Source organism: Ictidomys tridecemlineatus, chromosome 11 (assembly GCF_052094955.1).
Source record: "Ictidomys tridecemlineatus isolate mIctTri1 chromosome 11, mIctTri1.hap1, whole genome shotgun sequence".
In the NCBI taxonomy this organism is placed as follows: Eukaryota; Metazoa; Chordata; class Mammalia; order Rodentia; family Sciuridae; genus Ictidomys; species Ictidomys tridecemlineatus.
The window spans coordinates 83,518,503-83,542,367 of NC_135487.1; the positions used below are offsets into that span (position 1 = coordinate 83,518,503).

The 23,865-nt window shown below is 42.9% G+C and overlaps 1 protein-coding gene across 1 annotated transcript; it reads right to left on the bottom strand.

Moving 5' to 3' along the window:
- Positions 1-20,663: 20,663 nt before the first annotated feature.
- LOC110597079 (PRAME family member 12-like) lies at positions 20,664-23,309 on the bottom strand. Its single transcript, XM_078027780.1, has 3 exons — positions 23,023-23,309; positions 22,060-22,641; positions 20,664-21,237 (listed from the first exon to the last, which is right to left on the bottom strand). The coding sequence occupies exons 1-3, from the start codon at positions 23,307-23,309 to the stop codon at positions 20,664-20,666; spliced, it is 1,443 nt and encodes a 480-aa protein (XP_077883906.1).
- Between the last annotated feature and the right edge of the window lie 556 nt (positions 23,310-23,865).

A 23,865-nucleotide genomic window follows, 5' to 3' on the forward strand; every position in this document is an offset into this window, starting at 1 on the left:
GAGTTATAGCTTTGTCAAATGGAAATTCCATTCCAAGATTTTCAAAAATCTCTATACTGCTTTCTGTATTGGCTGCACCAATGTGCAGTCCCACCAGCAATATGTAAGTGTGCCTCTCTCCCCACATCTCACCAACACTTATTGTTGTTTGCCTTCATAATAGTTGCCATTTTGACTGAAGTGAGATGATATCTTAGAGTAGTTTTGATTTGCATTTCTCTGATTCCTAGAGATGATGAACATCTTCTCATATGTTTGTTGTTGATTCTATATACTTTTCTGAGAAGTGTCTGTTCAGGTCCTTGGACTATTTGTTGATTGGATTACGTGATTTTTTTTTTGGTGTATAGCTTTTTGAGTTCTTTATATACCCTAGAGATTCATGCTGAACAGGTTGTTTTTAAAGTGGTGATTCTGATAAAATTAGATTAGAGAGAAGAAACCAGGAAGGACAACACCAGGGACAAGATGATCACGAGTAGGAAGTTAGGGAGAAATCTTTGGGGAAAGAAAAAAATATGTAAGATTCAAAGCCACAAAAAAATTAGTGAAAGCATCAAGAAAACCCCTGTTATACACTGAACCACATCCCAAACTCCCCCTTTTTTGGAGGAACTGGGGTTTGAACCCAGGGGTACTTTAACACTGAGCAACATCCCTAGTACAGTTTATTTTTTATTTTGAGTGGGGTTATCACATACTTGCTCAGGATGTCCATGAACTTGCAATCCTCTTGCCTCAGCTCCTAAGTTGGTGGAATTAGAGGTTGTTCAAATGTGTCCACTACAATCCACATGTTTTAAAACCTCCACCCCAAAATTATATTCAACAAAAGAACAAGGTACCCAAGTCACTTTATATTTTTCTCTTATTCCCCCCCCCAATGGTACCAGAAGTAGAACACAAGGACCCTAAACCCCTGAGCCACAGTTCTAGCATTTTTTTTAAATTCAGTAAATACAAGTTATAGGAAATGAATGGTTCAGTTATGGAACATGTAGGGCAAATAGGCCTTTTCAATTAGTTCAGTTCCTGATTGCTGAAGCTTATTGCTTTGAGATAAGATGAAACTTTTTACTGTTTCATTGAAAATTAGTAGACACAATTCCCTACATTATTTAAATGTAGGCACAGAATCAAATTTACTAGTTTCATTTTGCTATTCTTATTTGTCTCTCAGAAAGTCCCTTGGTCGCCCTAGGTGTGTAGGTCTCTTTGTGCCACCACGAAGCAGATTTCAGAGTTGCAGTGCTTCTAATTTTCAAGGCTGCTCTTCCTGGTTCTTTGATCGTCTTCTCTAATGGGTGTCTCTGTTTGTTTCTACCTCTGCTCACACTTCTGTGCTATTGCATCTATTATATGGGCTCTGAGGCTGTAGACTCTGCATCTTTGGACTCAATCAACCTTGGATTGAACATGGTTTTAAATAAGTTCATCTGTAATGAATGTGTACAGTCTTTTTTCTTGTCATTATTCTCTAAACAGCACAGTGTAAACTGCTATATAATGTTCACATTGTATGCTGTGTTGTAAGGAACCTCAAGATGGATTAAAGCACACTGGAGGATGTGCATATGTTATATGCAAACACTGCATCATATATACCTGGACCTTGAACATGTGCAGAGTTTTGTGTACAAAGGAGGTGGGGGCCTGGAATCAAATCACTGTGGATAATGAGTGGAGCCTGTATGTGGCTTTGGGAGAGGGAGTATAATTTTCACATATAATTTTACTCTCTAGGTCACTTGAACCCTACATATTTTCACACATCAACAATCATTGGTTTTGTGGTGGGTACCAGGGATTGAACTCAGGGACACTCAACCACTTAGCCACATACCCTGCACAATTGTGAATATATTTTAGAGACAGGATCTCCCTGATGATCTTAGTGCCTTGCCACTGGTGAGGCTGGGTTTGAACCCGTGATCCTTCTATCTCAGCCTCCTAAGCCACTGGGATTACAGGGATGTGCCACTGTGACTGGCAACCATGGCTCTTAGTATCTAAAACTAACCCAGGTATATTTAAGAAGAGATAATGTACAGTAAGCATGTTGTAAAGCCCACAAGATTATTGGCAAATTTAGGACAATGCTGTGGAGGTGGGTAGGTACCAAAGGAAGCTGGCTAGTGTTGTGATGGGCAAAGATGTTGCATCGGCAGTGGAGGGGAGAAATAAGTCATATCACACACTAGTGCTTTTTTCAATGCTTTATTCACATAAATCACTCAATACAATTTTACTGCATATGTTCTTTATCAAGAAAATGATAATGTGTATTGCACTGCAATACACATAATTGATTCAAAACTAAAAGTTCTAAGTTAACTCTGAGCCCAGAAAACACTTAATCATGCCAGACTCATTACAGACATTCCCTCTGCATGCTCAGCTCAAGTGCCAGGTTTAGAGTCTCAATTCTAAGGATCCACTGGATGCTCACTGACTCACAGTGATTAGGTCAGGAAACAATGGAGGCTTCTCCTGGACTGGATGTAAAAGCTGGTTGAGGGCACAGTCTTAAGAGGAAGTCACCATTCTCACCAGGGTCGAGATGTGGCTGTAGAGTTTGAGAGCAGTGAGGATGATGCAGAGGACCAGGCAGATAATGACAAGAGTTGGGATATTAGTGCAGGACCTCATCAGGCTCTCCAGCATGTGGCCATGAGTGCAGCTGGCTGAATGTCTGTTCACTTGCTCCATAATTTCTACTAAATATTGGGGCTCTGCTCACCATTTCAGTCCCTATCAGCTATTACCGTGTTTCTTAGTGATGTGTTACATTCTTGGGTCATGACCTCTGGTTTGACAATTTCTGTCCTGACCTTTCACCTCTGACTCCCATCAGGGTGAAGGCAAATGACCATGACTGCACTCTGAATTTCCACTGGGTTGTGAACAGAGACTTGTCTTTATCAGGCTGTGCCTGATTCAAACGAGAGGGCTCTGGAGGCTGTGCGTGGTGGACCTACAGGTTTATTTTCAACTGGAAATACTTTGGCTTAGGCCATTTTTAGGTTAAGGCCATCCTTACATCTAGCCCGGATCACAGCTTGGAGCCCCACAGAAATCCTGATTAGGACATTCAGCCAGGTGACATAGCACATTGGGGGCACAGGTCACACCTTAGGAATTAACCCCAAACCACATCAGGATGCAGAAAAATACATTTGACATTTTCATTCCTATCTACTGATGGTGCACCCTGCCTTACTTGGAGACTCCCATGTTGGGTGGGGAATTCTTTGACACAGCAAGGGCTTTCATTCAGAGGCCAACTAAACTAGACCTAAGCTACAAACAAAAACTAACACATATTATCTATCTCTATATGTATGTATGCATCATCCCTAACTTATTCTATTACCCCTGAAGAGTCCTTCTGGCCTCCCTTGCCAGAGGTCTTGAGAGTTCAGAGAAGGGGAACATGATGGAGATGTAGAGACTGCTCTGTAGCTCTGGGTTTGGGTTGTACCTGTCGGGCTGGGACAGCCCACCCATTACTTTATTTGGTGAATCATATTCTACGGAAAAGCCTTTGTGTATTCCCCATATAAAAATAAAAACACACACTCACTCTCTCTTTCCAGTGTGGAAGCAGCACTCTTAAGATCTCAGAAATGGCCTGCCCTTGCATTTCAAAATTTTTTCTGTGCTGTATGGTTTTTTGGTGTATCTCATAGCCAGCTCTCTACAGGAAGGTAACACAGCATATCTTCCAGTTCAGGCCATAGGTGAGACTTAAGGCTCTTGAATGGGTTGGGTCTAATGGGAAGTCAGCCCCTTTTATATTTGATTTTGAGACAAGGTCTCACTAAGTTGTTCAGGGACTTGGTAAGTAGCAGAGGATAGCTTTCAATTTGCAATGCTCCTGCCTCAGGTTCCTGAGAGATTACATGCATACAGCAGTGTGCCTGGCTTACTTAACAGGAATATTTAAACATTCAAATAACTAATAGGAAAGTTAAAAACAAAATGGTGAGTGTTAAGCATGGCCACAGTAAGAGGTTAAGGAATGCAGGAAACCAGGAAAAGAAAACTAAGGCAACCAAAGCAGAAGTTACAAGGAAAAAGATGGAATCCAGAGTACTTGTATCAGAGCAGAGGGAGGTTCTGTTCTGTTCACCTTAATATGCTCTTTGGGAACTGTAAAAATTTTCTAAATCCCAGAGAAAGCCCAATGAAAAAAACAAAAATGACAGCATGTTCACATATGACAAAGAAGGGAATCCAAACTTATCCCAGAAGAAAACATCAACCCACAGAAACAGAATAGAGTGTAAGGGAAGAAAATAGAAAAAATATTGAAAGACAACTCAGAAAGAGAAACTAAAAACAAATAAGACCAGTCAGAAATAATTCTGTATCTTTCAATCAAAACCTTGAATTTAAAGATATTAAACTCCCCAATTATAAGATGCAAAGTACTGAGTGGATTTTCTTTTTTTAAATGGACTCAGTCACCTTCTGTCTACAAGAAAATCACTTCACATCAGGACACACACAGAGTGATGGTGAAGGGATGGAAAAGATATTCCACATAAAGAAAACCTACCTAGAGCAGGAATGGCTAGACTACCGTCAGATAAAATAGACTACAGATTAACACAATAAAAAGAGATAAGGTGATCACACGATGATAAAGGGGTCAATTCAGCAACATGAGAAAGCAATTGTACAAATACATGTACCTGACACCCGAGCACCCACATGTGCAAAAGAGATATTACTGGAATGTAAAAGAAGAAGTCGACTACAACACAGTAAAAACAGTGGAGGCTTCAACTCCCCTTTTCAGCACTGGACAGATCATCTCTGCACACAGTATACATTTACAGACCATTCCACCTAACCACTTCAGAGCAAACATCCTTCTCAACAGCACACAACACATTCTCCATTTACTCTCAAAATAAATCTCCATAAATTTAATTAGAATGGAATCCATAGCAGGGGGAACACCTGGAAAGTTTCAAAGCATGGGAATTCTTCATCATCGTTTTCCCCCAAAACGAATGGGTCATTGAAGAAATCAATACTTTGACATGTATGTGAGAAATAAGAAAAATAAATAATAATAAAAAAAGAAAGTATAAAATGCCTGCAGACCAATGAACAGGGCCACACAAGATATTCAAACAACAAATACCTTCATTAGGAAAATAGATCTCAAATAAATGGCCCAATATTGAATCTCAAGGGACTGGAAAAAATAAAAGTGGGTCATGCCCCAGTTATTAAAATTGGGAGAAAGAATAAAATCCTAAAGCTTCTTGAGAAGCTGGGATCCCAGGCATGAGCCACTGCAACCGGCTTTTTCTACTTGCTTGTTATTGTTTTGGGGAGAAAGGTAGTGAACTAAAGGGTGCCACACAAGTGAGCCCCATCCCCAGGTAGGATTTTGAAACAGGGTCTCACAAACTTGCTTACAACCTCACTAAATTACTTTGGCTGGCTTTGAACTCACCATCCTCTGCCTCACCTCCTGAGCTGCTGGAATTACAGCTGAGCAACACCAAGCCAGATTTTCCAGTTGTTTTTGGAAGAGAATCTTTCAGGACATGAATTTGACCCACCTGACCAGACCAATTAAAGAATGCTTTCCATTGTTTTCATGTGGGTTGTGTTTCTTTCTTTTTGAATATTTCTAACAGATTAATTAATTAATTCTATTCCAATTAAACCTTCTCATATTGGTCACACCAATTTTATATTTATTTATTTGTTTACTTATTTCCCTGATGCCTTGGATGGAACCCAGGCCTTTCCACATGCTAGCAAGTGCTCCACCACTGAGAAATGTCCCAAGCTCCCTGAGTTAGATTTGATGAAGTTCACTCACTTATCTAGAATAGCATGTGTTCTTGGTTTCTAGATTATGGAGGTAAAACTGGACAGTGTTCCAGAAGGGGCTGTAGAGTCTTTGGATACAGGTGCACAAATGACTCTGGATCTTTCAGAGGCCAAGGAGAAAAATGCAGTCCCCACTTCCTGACCCAGCCACCCTTACAACCCAGGTCCTGTTTGTTATGACATCCTACAGTTGTGTGCTTTCTCACAGCACAAATCAACCTAGAGTCAAAAGATGAGGAACTCAAATAGAGGTGAGTGCTTTATCCCCAGGCATCTGACAAAACAAAGTGCCCTCACAACTATTCCAGTGTTCAAGGGGTCTGGAGGCACCATAGTATCTTCAAGTCCCGTTTTAGGCATGATAACTCTTAAAAGAACACATGATGACAGATCTCATTATGCAGATTTTCGAAAAGCTACTAAGGCCTTTACTATTGTTATGTGTGCACACTTTTGTTATGTGTTGTATGTCTATATATACATATGTCAATATATCTTATATATGATATACAATTAACATATATAAGGAGTGCTCATAAAAACAAATTAAAAAAAATGGATCCAAAGATCTTTAATTCATGTGATTTAAATGGTTCAATTTAAATTGGATAAATAGATAAAAATAAATGTCTTTATTTAAGCTTACAAGTTTTCCTAGGTGTTCCAAAAAAACTCATAAAATATTAATGCCTATACAATGTCTAAAATGCCTTGGTTCTAGGACTTTTCTTTCAAGAAAAACAAAAAAAAAATGGCTAGCACTGTTCAATACACTTGTCTAATATTTTGATAAAATAAGTAAAGTAAATTTGATATGGGATTACTCATTCATGAGTACTTTTGTTAGATATCTGATTGATTTACTAAGGTCTATATAAGTTTGTACTAAGGTCTGTATAAGATTGTAAAAATCAGTCATGTGTTAAAGAGACAAAAATTTCTTAAAACATAAGTTTACCAATAACATTGTGTTTATTAAGTTTTATTTTTTTCTAGAGAAAGCAACCATAAAAATTAAACAACTGGTTAAATAAGAACTGTTATTTTAGAGCACTGTACTGCCATTTCTTTAAAAGCTAAACTTGGTTAATGTAGAAACATCAATGTAATTGTGATGTTATTAATGTGCTCATATCTTCCAGGTATACAAGTCTGTAAGGTAGAAACTTTAAAAGAGCATTATATCAAGCTGGTGTTCTGAAGTTGTATGGTAAAATATATTGGGGATTTATTTACCTGTTATCAATAAAAAAGTTTTATGTTACTTTTTACATTGGGGAAAAATTTAAATGTATTTTTAAGTTATTGAGAGCCTAATCTATGAAAAGATTAAAAAACTTTCAGCCTTTCTTTAATTCATGTTTTAAATGTGATATCATATGGTGTTAGCTAATGTTCATGTGACCTCAAACAATTTATGTAAACTTTGTAGAATGATATTAAAAAAAAAACCCAAATGATCAGCTTTAGAACTAAAACACTTAAGATTAATAAAGAGCTCTGCCTTACCTGAGAAAAGGCTCTGTGTCCCATCTTACTACATGTGAGAATGACTACAAAAGGAGTAGACCAGATTTTAGTTCATTTAAAGTTATTTTCAAAAGTTGTTTTTTTCTGTCAAGATTACTAGGAGCTCAAACAGGGGATATAGTGTGTAACTCAGCCAAATATTCAGGGTAGCTATTACACAAACTAAGTGTTTTTACTCTTGTTAATTTTATTTTGTAATTTCCTTATAAGTGATCTAAAGATTCCCTGATAGTGTTTTACAAAAGTGTTGCTTTAAGAACACAACATGGGTTAATTTAAGATAATAAGCCATCAGGTACAAGACAGATAGGATAATACAGATCCCAATTAATAAAAAGATAAATAATTATAAAGTTATAGACTTTAAAGGCCAGTACTCTTAATAAATATAAGGCTGTTAAAATTTATTTGCTGGATGTTTAAGATTAAGTTTTAAAATTAAAGTTAAATTAAAAGGGCCAGAAAAACCAATATTTGGCTCTTGCCCTCTGAGTCAGTCTGAATCCAGGGAACAGGGGACTTCTCTAAAGAGCTTTGCAACTCTGGGCCACATAACCTCCCTATCAGGGAGACTAATGAGACCACTGGAGAACAGAAAGCCTATCAGTGCATTTGATATGAAAAGGAGAGTCATCAGAGAAAGGAGACATCCCTGATGCTTCCAGGGGAAGCCACGTGGTCAAGCAAGACCTGGACCCATCCTAGCACAAATGGCACTAGCAGAACTGAGAAGCTGCTCTCAAGTTTCCCCAGAAATGATTCCCTTAAAAGCTCAGCTGACTGTTAAGAATAGATAGAAACAAAAGTCAGTTTGACTGCTTCATCTTAAACACTTAGCAAAGACATTAAAACCAAAATACAGCCATTCCTGGGCATTTTAAATAATAATAATAATAATAATAATAATAATAATAAAATAATAATAATAATAATAATAATAATAATATATTTTAAGATATACACTTTATGTTAGCCTCCCAAAATAAGTAAGACTGGAGGCTACAAAGAAGGATTCTCAGACAGAAATGCCTGATAACTATAAAAATAGACTATCAAGAGGAGCTGCCAGAGACAGAAGTATTTAGTTTAAGGCCTACAGATATTCCTAACCTACACAGGTAGGCTTCGTGTTTTCTAGTATGATTATGCAGCCCTGAGTAACAGGATTAAAGGTTTCTCTATTAGACACAGAGCTCATACTAGTAAAAAAATTTTGCAAGATCAGATGACATTAAATTATTAAACTGTATCTTATGGGGAGGGACAAATGTAGTCCTAAAAGTTAAATGTTATGCTTACAGTCCTGATAACTGGGGATGTTAAAGCCTGGTGAAGGAACTTCTATCCAGTGACATGTTCCAGCTGCTGCAACATTTATTCAGTACTCGGTTTTTGTTTCTCTCATAGAAGCACCATCCTCAGATGATTTTACAACCTGTTCTTCCCCAAGCAGACTTCAAACCAAACTGACTTCTAAAAGGCAACTCATGTCCCTTAACTGACTTCTAAAAGGCAACTCACACATCACGCTGTGCCCCCTTATGTTGTCACCCCCTCTCAGCTCAGAAGAAGCCAAAACGAGTGACGCCTCTCTTCTTACAACAATGGAGCCAAAAATAGACTGTCAATATAAGTAATTAATTAAGTCAGGTGAAATCAGGGAGACCAGTTTTAGGTGAGTTCTAAAAGTTGGAGACTGTTGCCTGAGGGATTAAAATTTCCTCAGTGCTCTTCCCCTACCTTATCAAAAATTTGAAAAAGACACATAAGGGGGGAATGATAGACCCAACCTGATCTTTTATTAAAATTGGAAGCAATCTTGCAACAAAGCCATGAAAAGATAATTTTGGCTTTACTATAAATTACTGCAAATTCTAAACCTGCTTGGAATGCCTTCCCGTGTCTTGAACTCACCCATGCATGGCTCTCTGACCAGATAGCAGCCCTCTCTGAAACTTTAGTGTCACCTCATAAATATTGGCCTACCCTGGCCATCCTGACTGAGGCTCTAATGGTCCTCATAAATTCTGATGTTGGGGCCAGCAGAAAAAAAAATGTGTAAACTATCATTAGTGTGATGCTTGTCAGAGTTCTGTTATCTGTAACACCCCTTTTGTGTAACTTTTTGGGCTATAAAGCTGGGCTGTAGGAAAGGTGGGGGGCTGTCTTGTTCCCGCCGCTTTGGGAGGGAAAGGCAGCCCAGCCAGTCCAAATAATAAGCTTGCTTTAATTTGATTTTAATTGGAGTCAGTGGTCTTTTTTTGCGTCCTGGTCTAACAGGAGCTCCATCCCCCATGCCCAGATGGGAGGGTCTCCCTCCTTAAGGAGTGAGTCCCTCTATCCTGGCTGCAGTGGTTTACTAGCTTTCCCTGACACCCAGGTTGGATGGGTCTCTCTCTTGGAGTTATGAGTCCCCTCTACCCTGGCTGTGGCTGTAAAGGAACTCCCCCTGACAGCCAGCTGGTAGGGTCTCTGGATTGAAGAGGTGAGTCCTCTCTATACTGGCTGCAGTGGTATCAGAGTTTCCCTTCACCCAGGTGGGAGAGGTCATCCACCTTGAGTGTAGAGTCCCCTCTACCCTGTCTGTGGCAGTATATGAACTCCCCTGACAACCATATGGAAGGGATCTTCTGCCTGGAGGGCCGAGTCCTCTCTCCCCTGGGTGTAAGGGTATAGAAGTTTTTTCCACCCCCCACAACCAGGTAATGGGGTCTCCTGCCTGGAGGGGCGAGTCCCCTGTACCTTGGCTAAGGTGGTATAGAAGTTACTACCATTCCAAGGTGGGAGGTGTTTCTACTGGAGGTGCCAGTTACCTCTACCATGGCTGCCGAGGTATATGAGCACCCCACCACCCCATATCCGGATGTGAGGTATCTTCCACCTGAAGTGGCAAGTCCACTCTACACAGGCTGAAATGGTTTACTAGCTTTTACTGACACCCTGGAGGGAGGTATCTCTCGCCTTAAGGGGCGAGTTCCCTCTACCATTGCTGGGGTAAATAATCTCCCCATGACACCCAGGTGGGAGGGACTCTGGCCTAGAGAGGCCAGGCCACCCTACCCTGGCTGCAGTGGTATACGAGGTCCCCCTACACCCAGATGAAAGGGGTCTCCTGCCTCCTTTTGCGAGACCCTGCTACACTGCTTGTGGGAGTATATGAACACCCCTTAACAACCAGGTGGAATGGATATTCCGCCTGGAAGGTCGAGTCCCCTCTCTACCCTGGGGATGAGCTCCCCCATCACCCAGATTATGGGGTAACAAGACTGGAGGGGCGAGTCCCCTCTACCCGGGCTAAGGCAGTATTGGAATTAGCCCCATCCCCAAGTGGTTGGTGTCTCTCGCCTGGAGGACGGAGTTGCCTCTACCCTGGCTGCTGAGGTATATGAGCTCACCAGACACCTAGGTGGGAGGGGTGTTCTGCCTGGAGGGGCTAGTCCCCTCAACCCTGGCTAAGGCGGTATAGGAGTTACCCCCATTCCCAGGTGGGAGGTGGGAGGTGTCTCTTGCCTGTAGGTGCTAGTCGCCTCTACCCTGGCTGCTAGGGTATATGAGCTCCACCTGACACCCAGGTGGGCAGGGTCTTTCACCTGGAGCAGGGAGTCCCCTCTACCCTACCCAGGCTAAGGGGGTATAGGAGTTACAGCCATTCCCATTTGGGAGGTGTTTCTTGCCTCAGGTGCGAGTTGCCTCTACTGTGGATATGAGCTCCCTCTGACACCGAGGAGGGAGGGGTCTTCTGCCTGCAGAGGCCAGTCCACTCTACCCTGGCTGCAGCAGTTAAGGAGCTTTCCCTGTTACCCAAGAGGAAAGGGTCTCCCGCCTAGAGGGGTGAGTGCCTCTACCCTGGCTGAGTGGGTGTACCAGCTCTCTCAGACACCCAGAAGGGAAGGGTTTCATGCTTGAAGGGGAGAGTCCACTTTACCCTGGCTGCAGCAATATATGACTTTCCCCTGGTGGGAGCAGTCTTTCAACTGGAGTTGCAACTGTAGGTCTTCCAACTGGAGGTGCATATCCATTTTACCCTGACCCTGGTGGTATAGGAGCTCCCCCAGACACCCAGGTTATGAGGTCTCCCGAGTAGAGAATCAAGTCCCAGCTACACTGGCTGAGGGTGTATAAGCGGCCCCCCACCCATAGCCAGGTGAGAGGGGTGTCCCACCTGGAGTAATGAGTCCCTTCTACCCTGGCTTTGGAGGTATACAAGCTCTTCCAGATACCCAGGTGGGAGGCGTCTGCCGCCTGGAGGAGCAAGTCTTCTCTTCTTTGGCTAAGGTGGTATACAAGTGCACCCCTACACACAGGTGGGAGTGGTCTTCTGCATGGACAGTAGAGTCCCCTCTACCCTGGCTTTCCAAGTATACAAGCTACCCTGACACACAGGTAAGAGGGGTATCCCACCTGGAAGGGCTAGTCCCTTCTAATTTACCTTTTGTCATATAAGAGCTCCTAGTACACCCAGGTGGGAGGGGTCTTCTGCCTGCAGGGGCATGTTCCCTCTACCCTTGCTGTGGGGATCCAGCCTGTAGGAGTGAGTCCCCTTTACCCTGGCTGCAGAGGTATAGGAGTTCACCCAGACACCCAGGTGGGAGGGGTCTCCCAACTAGAAGGGAGAGTCCACTCTACCCTGGCTGCAGCATTATTAGAACTCCCCCTGACACCCAGTTGGAAGTGGTCTCCCTTCTGAAGCTGCAACTCACCTCTACCCTGTCTGCAGTGTTATAGGAGCTCTCCAGGATACCCAGATAGAAGGGATCTCCCATCTGGAGGGGAGAGTTCCCTCTACCCTGCCTGCAGTAGTATAGGAACTCCCCAGCCACCCAGGTAGGAGGGGTCACCCACCTGAAGGAGAAAGTACCCTCTACCATGGCTACAGTGGTATAAGATCTCCACCTGACACCCATGTGGGAGGGGTCTCCTGCCTGGAGGAGCAATTCCCCACTATTCTGTATTTACTGAATTTTAAAAAATGCTTGAACTGTGGCTCAGTGGTTTAGTGTCCTTGGATTCTAATCCTGGTACCAAAAGGGGAAAAAAAGTGAAGAAAAAAAAAAGTGACTTGGGTACCTTGTTCTTTTGCTGAATAAAATTTTGGGGTGGGAAGTATTAAAGGCTATCATTCTGCCTATCAGAGGAATAGGTTGTTATTTTTTACTTGTTTAAAAATCTTAATCACAGCAGAATGCATTATAATGCTTATTACATGTATACAGCACAATTTTTTTATATCTCTGGTTGTATATAAAGTCTGTTGACACCAATGCTTGTCTTCATACATGTATTTGTATAATGATGTCCATCACATTCCACCATCCTTGCTAATCCCCTGTGCCCTTCTTTTCCCTCCCACTCCTCTGCCTTATCTAGAATTCATCTATTCTCCCCATGGTCCCCCTCCATACCCAACTATGAGTCAGCCTTCTTAAAGCTGAGAAAATATTTGGCATTTGTTTTGGGAGGGAATTTCTAACTTCACTTAGCATTATCTTTTATAATGCCATCCATTTACCTGTAAATGCCATGGTTTGATTTTCTTTTAATGCTGAGTAAAATTCCATTGTGTATATATGCCACATTTTTTTATCCATTCATCCACTGAAGAACATTCAAGTTGGCTCCACAGTTTACCTATTGGGAATTGTGTTGCTATAAACATTGATGTGGCTGTGTCCCTGTAGGGTGCTGTTTTTAAGTCCTTTGGGCTTAGTCTGAGGAGAGTAACAGCTTTGTTAAATGCTAATTCCATTCCCAAATTTCCAAGGAATCTCCATAATGCTTTCTGTATTGGCTGCACCAAAATTGAAGTTTTACCAGGAATATATGAGTGTGCCTTTATCCCCACATCCTCGCCAACACTTATTGTTGTTTGTCTTCATAATAGCTGCCATTCTGACTGGAGTGAGGTGATATCTTAGAGTACTTTTGAATTGCATTTCTCTGATTGCTACAGATGATGAACACCTTTACATACGTGTGTTGATTGATTGTATATCCTCTTCTTAAAAGTGCCTGTTCAAGTTCTTGGCCCATTTGTTGTTTCGGTTGCTTGTTTTTGGTGCTTAGTTTTTTGAGTTCTTTATATACCCTAGAGATTCATGCTGAACAGGTTGTTTTTAAAGTGGTGATTCTGATAAAATTAGATTAGAGAGAAGAAACCAGGAAGGACAACACCAGGGACAAGAAGATCACGAGTAGGAAGTTAGGGAGAAGTCTTGGGGGAAAGAAAAAATATGTAAGATTCAAAGCCACAAAAAAATTAGTGAAAGCATCAAGCAAACCCCTGTTATACACTGAACCACATCCCAAACTCCTCCTTTTGTGGAGTAACTGGGGATTGAACCCAGGGGTACTTTAACACTGACCCACATCCCTAGTACATTTTATTTTTTATTTTGAGAGGGGTTATCACTAACTGTCTCAGGATGTCCATGAACTTGCAATCCTCTTGCCTCAGCTCCTGAGTTGGTGGAATTAGAACTTGTGCCACTGTGTCCACTACAATCCACCATTTTAAAAGCTCCCCACCCCAAAAATTTGTTCAGCAAAAGAACAAGGTACCCACGTGACTTTTTCTTTTTCTCCTCTTTTTTTCTTCATTTGGTACCAGGAGTAGAACACAAGGACACTAAAACACTGAGCCACACACAGTTCTAGCATTTTTTTTAAATTCAGTAAATACAAGTTATAGGAAATCAATAGTTTAATCATACAACATGTTGGTCAATTAGGCCTTTCTTTTTAGTTCAGTTTCTGATTTCTGCACCTTATTGCTTTGAGGTAAGATGAAACATTGGACTTTTTTAATGAAAAATTAATAGAGACAAAATTCCCTTCATTATTAAAACCTAGGCATGGAATGAAATTCACCAGTTTCATTGTTCTAGTCTTATTTGTTTCTCAGAAATGCCCTTGGAGGCCCTAGGGGTGTAGGTATCTGTGAGATGACACCAAGCAGATGTGAGAGCTGCAGTGATTCTAATTCTCAAGGCTGCTCTTCCTGGTCCTTTGGTCATCTTCTGTAACTGATGTCTCTGTTTGCTTCTGCCTCTGCTCACACTTGTGTGCTACGGTGACTCTCATCTGGGCTCTGAGGCTGTAGGGTCTGCATCTTTGGACTCAATCAACCTTGAAGTGAACATGGTTGAAAATAAGTTTATCTGTGCTGAATGTGTAGAGTCTTTTTTCTTGTCATTATTCTCTAAACAGCACAGTGTAAACTGCTATATAATGTTTCCATTGTATTAAATGTTATAAGGAACCTCGAGATGGTTTAAAGCACATGGGAGGATGTGCATAGGTTACATGCAAACACTGCATTATTTATACCTGGACCTTGAACATGTGCAGAGTTTGGTATAAAAAAGGTGTGTTCTTGAATCAATTCACTGTGGATACTAAATGAAGGCTGTACTTGGCCTTTGGCTAGAGAGTATAATTTTCACATATGTGTTTACTCTCTAGGTCACTTGAACCCTACATATTTTCAAACATCAACAATCATTGGTTTTGTGGTGGGCACCAGGGATTGACCTCATGGGCACTGGACCACTGAGCGAGATCCCCAGCACAATTGTGAATATATTTTAGGGACAGGAACTCGCTGATGAGCTTAGTGCCTTGCCATTGCTGAGGCTGTTTTGAACTTGTGATCTTCTTATTTCAACCTCCTCAGCTACTGCTATTACAGGCATGTGACACTGTGACCGGCAACCATGGTTCTTAGTATCAAAAAATAACCCAGGTATATTTAAGCAGAGAGAATGTACAGTAAGCATGTTGTAAAACCCACAAGATTATTGGCAAAGTTAAGACAATGCTGTGGAAGTGGGCAGGGACCAAGTAAAGCTGGCTAGTGTTGTGATGGGCAAAGGTGTGACATCTGCAGTGGAGGGGAGAAATAAATCATATTCACACACTAATGCTTTTTTCAATGCTTTATTCACTCAAATCACTCAATACAACTTCATTGTATAGGTTCTTAATCAAGAAAATGATAATCCTTAATGTTGGGCACTGCAATACATATAATCAATTCAAAACTAAAAATTCTAAGTTAACTCTGAGCACAGCAAATACTTAATCATGCCAGACTCATTACAGGCATTACCTCTTTATGCTCAGTTCAAGTGCCAGGTTTAAAGTCTCAAGTCTAAGGGTCCTGCAGATGCTCACTTACTCAGATCACAGGGATCAGGTCAGGAACCGATGGAGGCTTCTACTGGGCTGGATGTGATAGCTGGTTGAAGAGACAGTCTTAAGAAGAAATCTCCATTCTCACCAGGGTCCAGATGTGGCTGTAGAGTTTGAGAGCAGTGAGGACAATGCAGAGGATCAGGCAGATAATGACAAGAGTTGGGATATTAGTGCAGGACCTCATCAGGCTCTCCAGCATGTGGCCATGAGTGCAGATGGCTGAATGTCTGTTCATTTGCTCCATAATTTCTACTAAATGTTGGGGCTCTGCTCACCTTTCCAGTCCCTATCAGCTATTATTCTTAGTGACCTCTTACATTTTCCGGTCACAACCTCTGGTTTGACAATTTCTGCCCTGAACTCTCACCTCTGACTCCCATCAGGGTAAAGGCAAATGACCATGATTTCACTGAGTTTCCACTGGGTTGTGGACAGAAACTTGTCTTTATCAGGCTGTGCTTGATTCATACTAGAGGGCTCTGGAGGCTGTGCCTGGTGGACCTGCATGTTCATTTTCAACTAGAAATACTCAGGCTTAGGCCATTTTAATGTTAAGGCCATTCTTACAGCTAGCCTGGACCATAGCTTGGAACCCCCACAGACATCCTGATTAAGACCTGCTGCCAGGTGACCTAGCACATTGGGGACACAGGTCACACCTTAGGCATTAACCCCAAACTACATCAGGAAGCAGAAAAATACATTTGACTTTTTTTATTCCTATCAACTGATGGTGGACCCTGCCTTACTTGGAGAATCCCACGTTGAGTGGGGAATTCCTTGACACAGGAAGGGCTTTCATTCAAAGGCCAACTAAACTCCACCTCAGCTACAAACAAAAACTAACACATATTACCTATCTATATATGTGTGTATGCACCATCGATACCTTATTCTATTACCCCTGAAGAGTCCTGCTGGCCTCCCTCACCAGAGTTCTTGAGAGTTAAGAGAAGGGGAACATGATGGAGATGTAGAGACTGCTCTGTAGCTCTGGGGTTGGGTGTTACCTGTCGGGCTGGGACAGGCCACCCATTACTTTATTTGGTGAATCATATTCTATGGAAAAGCCTTTGTGTATCCTCCATAGAAAAATAAAAACACACACTCACTCTCTTATTCCAGTGTGGAAGCAGAACTCTTAAGATTTCAGAACTGGCCTGCCCTTGCATTTCAAAATTTTTTCTGTGCTGTCTGGTTTCTTGGTGTATCTCACAGCCAGCTTTTTGCAGGAAGGGAACACAGCATATCTTCCAGTGCAGGCCTCAGGTGAGAGTACAGGCTCTTGAAGGTATTGGATCTAATGAGAAGTCAGCCCTTTCTATTCTTTATTTTGAGACAAGGTCTCAGTAAGTTGTTTAGGAGCTTGCTAAGTTGCTGAGGATAGCTTTCAATTTGCAATGCTCCTGCCAGGGGTTCCTGAGAGATCACATGCATACAGAAGTGTGCCTGGATTACATAAGAGGGATATTTAAACTTTCACATAACAAATAGAAAATTTAAAAACAAAATGGTGAGTGTTAAGCAAGGCCACAGTAAGAGGTTAAAGAATGCATGAAACCAGGAGAAGGAAACCAAGGCAACCAAAGCAAATGTTACAAGGAAAAAGATGGAATCCAGAGTACTGGTATCAGAGCAGAGGGAGGTTCTGTTCAGCTTGAAATGATCTTTGGTAAGTATATAAATTTTCTAAATCCCAGAGGAAGCCCAAAGAGAAAAACAAAAATGATGGCATGTTTAAAAATGACAAAGAAGGAAATCCAATCTGATCCCAGAAGAAAACACGACCCACAGAAACAGACTAGAGAGGAAGGGAGGAAAACATAGAAAGAGATCTAAATAGAAATCAGAAAAAGTAACTAAAAATGAATAAGACCAGTTAGAAATAATTCTGTATCTTTCAATCCAAAACCTTGAATTTAAAGGGATTAAACTCCCCAATTATAAGAGGTAAAGTGACTGAATGGATTTTCTTTTTTTAATGGACTCAGTAACCTGCTGTGTACAAGAAAGTCATTTCACCTCAGGACACACACAGAGTGACAGTGAAGGAATGGAAAAATATTCCACAGAAAGAAAACCAACCTAGAGCAGAAATGGCTAGACTCATGATAGATAAAATAGACTACAGATTAAAACACAATAAAAAAAAAACCCAAGGTGATGGAACCATGATAAAGTGGTCGATTCAGCAATATGAGACAGCAATTGTACACATACATGTACCTGACACCGGAAAACCCACATGTGCAATACAGATATTACTGGAATGTAAAAGAAGAAAGTCAACTAGGACACAATAAGAACAGTAGGGGCTTCAACTCCCCTTTTCAGCACTGGACAGATCATCTCTGCAATAGACATTTACAGACCATCCCACCCAACCACTGCAGAGCAAACATCCTTCTCAACAGCACATGACACATTCTCCATTTATTCTCAAAATAAATCTTCATAAATTTAATAAGAATGGAATCCATAGCAGCAGGAACACCTGGACAGTTACAAATCATGGGAGTTATTCAGCATGTTCCCCAACAACCAATGGGTCATTGAAGAAATCAAAACATTGTCATGTATGTAAGAAATAAGAAAAATAATTAAAAATTTAGAAAGAAAGTGTAAAATGCCTGAAGACCAATGAAAAATACCACACAAGATATTAAAACCTGGGGATTAGGCAAGAGCAATTCTAACTCGGAAGTCCTCAGCAAGAAACACCTTTATTAGGAAAATAGATCTTAAATAAATGGCCCAATATTGCATCTCAAGGGACTGGAAAAAATAAGGATAAGTCATGCCCCAGTTTGTAAAATTGGGAGAAGGAATAAAATCATAAAACTTCTTGAGTAGCTGAGATGCCAGGCATGTGCCACTGCAACCAGCTTTTCATACTTGTTTGTTATTGTTTTGGGGACCAAGCAGTAAACTCAAGGGTGCTACATCAGTGAGCCCCATCCCGAGGTAGGATTTTGAAACAGGGTCTCACAAACTTGTTTACAACCTCACTAAATTGCTGAGGCTGGCTTTGAATTCACCAGCCTCCTTCCTCACCTCCTGAACTGCTAAAACTACAGCTGAGCACCACCAAGCCGGCTTTTGCAGTTGTTTTTTGAAGAGAATCTTTCAGGACATCAATTTGACCCACCTGTCCAGACCAATTAAAGAATGCATTCCATTGTTTTTATGTCGGTTCTGGGTCCTTCAATTTGAATATTTCTAACAGATAGACAGCTCTATTCTAATTAAACCTTCCCAATGTAGTCACATAATTTTTGGATTTATTTATTTGTTTACTTAGTTCTGTGATGCCTTGGATGGAACTCAGGCCCTTCAACATGCTAGCAAGTGCTCCACAACTGAGAAATGTCTCCAGCTCCCTGAGTTAGCTTTGATGAAGTTCACTCAGTTCTCTAAAATAGAAAGGTTTCTGGGTTTTTAAATTTTGGAGGTAAAATTGGCCAGTGTTCCAGAAGCGGCTGTAGTGTCTGGATACAGGTGTACAAAGGACTCTGAATCACTCAGTAGTCAAGGAGTGAAACCCAGTCCCCACTTCCTGACCCGGCCACCCTTACAAACCAGGTCTGAGAAAGCAAAGTGCCCTCACAACCCTTGCCGTGTTCAAGGGGTCTGGAGGCACCAGAATATCTTCAAGACCCGTTTTAGTCATGATAACTCTTAAAAGAACACATGATGACAGATCTCATTATGCAGATTTTCCTTGACTTTATTTGATCCTACAATCCAACAAATTGAATGTCATTCAGAACCTTCCACCTGCCCCACACGTGCAAGCTAGACTTAGAGCCTGAGAAAAAAAAAGTGCCATAAAGAGGGATCAAGGCACAAAGATCACTCTGTGGGTAAAAGAGAAGCCTGCTGTGCTTGGTCCAGACTCTGCTACCAGTTCCAAGAGTGAGCTGCGCTCTGTTTACACATCAAAGTGGGTTCCAGTTCACTATGGGTGGGGGATTATTCAAGCCATAATTAAAACACGTCCACAGGCAGCTTTAGAACACCTCAAATGAAGACTGAGTGGACCTCGTTCTCATCCTTGGATGGGAAGCTAAGGCTAAGGTCGCTCCACAACCCCATCAGTGCAGTCCTCAGTGGAAGGAAGCATTAGGGCAAGATCTGTCAGTTATGTGCAACTCCCGCCCCACCAGAGCTTGTAATTGATTCAGTTTCATTTTGAAATATTTTCAAGTGTTATCTACATATATGATTCTACTATTTTGCTGAAAGGTAATTTGGATACCTTCAAGGGGCACCACTAGTTTAAATGAGGACAGACTACCTAGGTAAATGACAGGCAAGGTTCAGTGAGGCCCAGAGGCTCTGATCAATGAGCAGCATGGACACTTCCTGCAGGCACTGGCAGTGAGGCAATTCGGCCTGTCTTGTGCACAGATGCTCTTGCCCAGCAGATCCAGAGACTGGTACCTGAGTTTTCTGGGTCTACATGGAGACCCATGCGGAAGGGCCAGCATTTAATGTCTGGGTGGCATTAAATGGTTCACTGAGAAGAGGTTTCCTTGCAATGGCTCATGTTTAATGCCTAGGTAGAATGTTCCAATCCATCTGTGTGAATCTGCATGTGTTAAGCCACAGAGTAGCCACATATCATGACCAGATTTCAGTTTGATACCTTGACTTCTTGGGGCTGAACCTCATTGTTCACCAAGTACTCCATGCCTTCTTTCTCCACAGAATCCCAAGGTTTCATTAGGAAGACAGGTAAATCCAGTGCAGAAGACATCAGAAGACTAACCTTGAGATTCTATTCATTTCTGACTATTTATGGACCAGCCATGAAACACAATAGCTTCTTTCTGTGCCCATCAAGCCTAAATCCCATTCTAGAAATCCAGGTCCCTATGTATGTCTCTATAAAGACACATGTCCTGAAAGTCCTAACCTCAGAGGGCTTCCCTCCAATGGAGCCCCCTGCTGTAGTTTCCTTTCCGCAACCACACTTTAGGCAATGTCTGAAATGGTGGGCTCTGTATTCCCTCTAAGGTGACCTTACATCCTGGTTATAACTCCAATTGCCTAGAGGTACACTTTTGAAACACACCCAACTAGGCAGGTGTTGGACAGGAGCAGTGAGTGAGGCCCTGGTTATACATGAACTTGTAGCCACAACGGCGACAGGGGACAGTACAGAACACAAGGATGTTTGGCTGCCTAAAGTCCCTCACTATTGCTGTCAGCTCAGCACAGAGTTGGGAACATCTCCCTGGGTGGATGGTACCCCAGGCATCATAGCTCTCCAGAGGGGTAGGGTACAGCTCTATGCTCAACTGGCTCAGCCTGGCAGTGTGAAGCAGCAGGTTCCTCAGGGTTGACATAGAGAGGCAGTTCCCATGGAAGCTCAAGATCACAAGCTGGGAGCAGCGGCTCAGGGCAGGCAGGAGAGTCTGGAGGTGGGAGTCAGTGATCCCACAATCTTCCAGGTCCAGGCTGTTCAGGGTGGTTGCAGTGCTCTCCAGCAGGATTTGGAGGGGCTCCAGACTGAAATCGGTCAGTTTTGTGCCCCTCAGTTCCAGGTGTCTGAGCTGTCTGGCGTTTGGATATCGGGAAAGAAAATTCCAGTCAGAATCTGACAGTGGGCAGTTGGTTATTGAGAGGGTCTCCAGGGGGGTCTTCAGGTGCCTAAGGAAAAACCAGAAAGTTAATACTGAGGAGCAATGTCAAGCAGGGAGAAGACAAATTGGCCCAAACCCAAAGTCACCCTGGTGATCTGACAATGGTCCACACTTAGAATGCTGCCTTTTGCAGAATCTGGTGATTCACATCACCCCATGTCAGGGTGAGCCTTTCACCACATCTCCTGTGAAAAGATGAGTCCACATCTCTGTGTCCCCTCCTCACTGCCAAGCAGAAAGTCACAGGTCTGGCCACAGGAGGTCATGGGGAGTCATGTATGAAGGAAAAATTTGGGCAGGATGTAACAAAATCCCCTGGGGTTAACCCTCTGAGAGGCTCACATACTATATTCTCAGCAAGATTTCCACCCCTGCTCCTGACCCTTACACCCAGGATCACTACCTGGAGTTCAGAACAGCCTTTCCCAGGTGGGTATGGAGGCAGGACCTCTGCTCCCAGCTGGGGATCACAGAGCTTTTCTGTTGACAGGTGTAAGTGTGGGGGCTTCCCTCCTTCCAAGCACTCTTCTCTACCCACTTTCCACCACCTTATTTGAACAGGCCTCCCATGGAGGAAACATCAATCCCATCCCTAGCTCCTGTCCCTCCCAACTGGATTCCCAGCATGGTGGCACTTCCCAGGCTATGGACCCTCCTTTAGGAGTCTGCTCCAATGCACATTATGTGATCTAGCTTCAGGATCAAATAGGAACAAAAGGATAGGTTATTGAAATCCCAGTGTCTTATTAACCATGAGAGTTTCAGTGGCTGGTAGGTGCAAATTTCCTGTAACTGGTCTGCAGAGGGTGCTCTCCTCCGTCTTACTCACCTCAGCACCTGTTCCAGATGGCCCTTGAGGAGGAAGATAGCATTGGCACAGAACTTCCGCAGGCAGTCCATCCTGAGGAACTGCAAATTGAGCTGGGCAAGCAGCTGCTCCTGCTCCTCTTGGGAGGTGTAGGCAGGCACATAGACCTGGGAGACAAGCAGCTTCCTCAGGTTCCTCATCTGGCCCAAGAAAGGAGCAAAAGCAGCCAAACTGGAGGCCGCCCAGGTGCAGTGCACTTCCACCTTCTGGATAGAGTCCAGCTGCAGCAGTCTCAGGACCTTCCTGGTGTGGCTGGTGGGTTTCCCAAAGATCTTCAGACTATTGCAACACAGGTGCAGCCTGTCCCTTCTCTGTGTGACCCACAGGAACAAGTGGGTCAGGAATTCATCCAGGGGTCTTTTTCTGAGGCTCAAGTCCATGAAAACCTTGAAGGGTTGCTTAGCTGCCATTGCTGGACCAAGTTTCAATGTTCGATTCTTCTTAATGTCTTCTGGTGAGCAGGCGTCAACCACGGCTCCAGACCACATCCTCCAGAAGTTCTGGGGAACATTCCGCAAATCCAGCACCTGCAGTTTCCACCTCCTGTGGAGACGACAGCAGAGTCTCAGCCCTGAGGCCCCAACCTACCCCTCTCAGCTGCTGCCCCCTGCTCCACCTCTTCCTTCTGTCTCACTTTTCTCCATCCACTTCCCTCCCATCCAGCCTGGTGCCCCCACTTGTACAGACTGAGGCAGGGGCAGGTACAGCCTCCTCCTCCATGGGTCACCACAGCTGCCACAAGCACCTCCACATCTGGAAGCCTTTCCCAGATGGGGCTCAGCATGGCCAAGGCCTCTCCACCCCTCATTGCTGGCAGCACAGGAAGCCTGTGGTGCACAATTCAGCACCCACTCTCCCTGCCTATACCCATTCCTTCCCTGGCCCCGAGAGTGCTCCCTTCCAGGCCACCTGGGTCACCCTCACCTGGGGTGATCCTGCTGTGCAAGCAGCATGTCCAGGCCTTCCAGGGCCACTCGGATCATCTCAAGCTGTGGCTTCCTCATCAGGGCCCCCAGGGGCAGGCGGGTGAAGGGCCAGGCCTGCACCATTTTCTTCAGGACCTCAGTGTGTCCCCTGCTGAAGGCCTCCACAAAGAGTGGTGGGAAGAGCTCTATGGGAAGGTCCTCCAGATTCAGGACGGCCCTGGACTTGTCGCTCAGCAGGCTGCACCCTGCCAGCTCCAGCAGCGTGGGTGGAGACTGGACGCTCATCCTTGGGAGTCTGAAAGAAGAAAGATCCTGGAATATGGTCCAGAGAAAAGGCCACTATCCCATCCATTGCCAGCCTCTGGGAAGGGGGTACGGGGAAGTCTATAAACACACCTCACTCTTATGCGTGAAAGCTTTGGATTATTAGGTTGTCCTTCTAAAAGGGAAATTGGAGTGTCATGTGACCTAAACAGTAGGCTCCTAGATTCAACAACTATATGGCTGAAAATGGACTTGCCCTTATATGGGTGACATTCATTTTAATTTTTTTTTAAATGAACATTTATAAAGCTTGTGGCCATATTATAAAACACTTGGAAATTACAACATGGATATCTGTTACACATGTGAGATTCTGCCATCTTAGGGGGATGTTGAAGAGAACAAACAGATCAGAGAAGAATCTATGAACTATTCCATGAGATCATTTGGAGCTTTTGGTTTAAATTGTTTAAACAAATTATAAATTACAAAACAACATAGGCCATACATTATAGTCTTTTAGGGGCCAATATTGGTGACTGAATTTAGGACACTCAACCACTGAGTCACTTTCCTA